The sequence below is a fragment of the Wasmannia auropunctata genome, unplaced genomic scaffold (genome assembly GCF_000956235.1).
Source record: "Wasmannia auropunctata unplaced genomic scaffold, wasmannia.A_1.0 LD321358.1, whole genome shotgun sequence".
NCBI lineage: Eukaryota > Metazoa > Arthropoda > Insecta > Hymenoptera > Formicidae > Wasmannia > Wasmannia auropunctata.
The window spans coordinates 1-1136 of NW_012041532.1; the positions used below are offsets into that span (position 1 = coordinate 1).

The 1136-nt window shown below is 49.5% G+C and overlaps 1 protein-coding gene across 1 annotated transcript; it reads right to left on the minus strand.

The window, feature by feature from the left end:
• Nucleotides 1-444: 444 nt before the first annotated feature.
• LOC105460469 (myosin heavy chain, muscle-like) lies at nt 445-1132 on the minus strand (the record flags this gene model as incomplete). Its single annotated transcript, XM_011706924.1, has 1 exon — nt 445-1132. A coding segment is annotated over one exon (688 nt), but the record flags the coding sequence as incomplete, so codon positions are not given.
• Nucleotides 1133-1136: the final 4 nt, after the last annotated feature.

Genomic DNA, 1136 nt, shown 5'->3' on the forward strand with positions numbered 1-1136 from the left:
TTATACAGGGTGTCTCATAATAGGTGTATCACCGTTCATGGGTAGGTAGAACGGACTAAACTGAATCGAAAAGTCCTCTACCATTTTGCAAAATTCGCAATCGTAAACCAGACATTCATTTTTGAAGATTGACGAATAAACGCGTATTCATCCGGCCCACCGCTGAATGCAAGTGTGTGGCAAGATAAGTAGATTAAACTGAACAAAAAAGTCCTCTATTATTTTGTAAAATTCGCATTTATTAACGAGATATTAAGTTTATTCGCCGATCTTCAAAAATTAATATCTTGTTAACAATTGCGAATTTTGCAAAATGGTAGAGGACTTTTCTGTTTAGTTTAGTCTGTTCTATCTATCCATAAACGGTGATACACCTATTATGAGACACCCTGTATATATATATTGACAAATACAAAACAAAAATATTCACTAATTTTCTCTCACCTCTGAGCCTGAAGAGCTCGGTACTGTAGTTACGGCATTCCTTCTGACTAGCATCCAGCTCGGCGGCGAGATCGTCGACCTTGAGCTTCCATTCCCCGATGATCTTGTCGAAGGCCTTCTGTTTCTTTTCGGCAGCGTTGGCGATGGCGGTGGCGCGATCCACTTCGATTTGCAGATCCTCCACCTCGGTGGACAGCCGTTGCTTGGTCTTTTCCAGAGCGATGACCTTCTGGTTGAGAGACTCGATGGTCTCCTCGGCCTCGGCCAGCCTGGCTTGCAGCTTTCTCTTCGCCTCCTCAAGCTCCTCAGCCCGGGCCACGCCCTCGGACTCGTACTTCGTGCGCCAGAGCTGCGCCTCGGCGTTCGCCTTGCTGAGCTGACGCTGAAGATCGGCCTTACCCTCGGCCTCCTCCTCCACTTGTTCGCGGATGTTGTCCAGATCGTGCTCCAGATTGCGGAACTTGCCGAGCAAGGTGGCGCGCTCGCGCGACTCCTCGTCCGCGAGCCTCTTCGTATCCTCCAGTTGTGTGGTGAGCGAGATCTTGATCTTAGACAGCTGGCTGACCTGCGACTCGGCCTCCTCCAGTTGGCGCAGCAGGTCGCTGTTCTCGATCGACAGCTTCTTCTTCGCGGCATCGAAGTCGTTCAGAGTGCGGTTCACTTCCTCAAGTTTGCCCTGGGTCTCGTTCAAC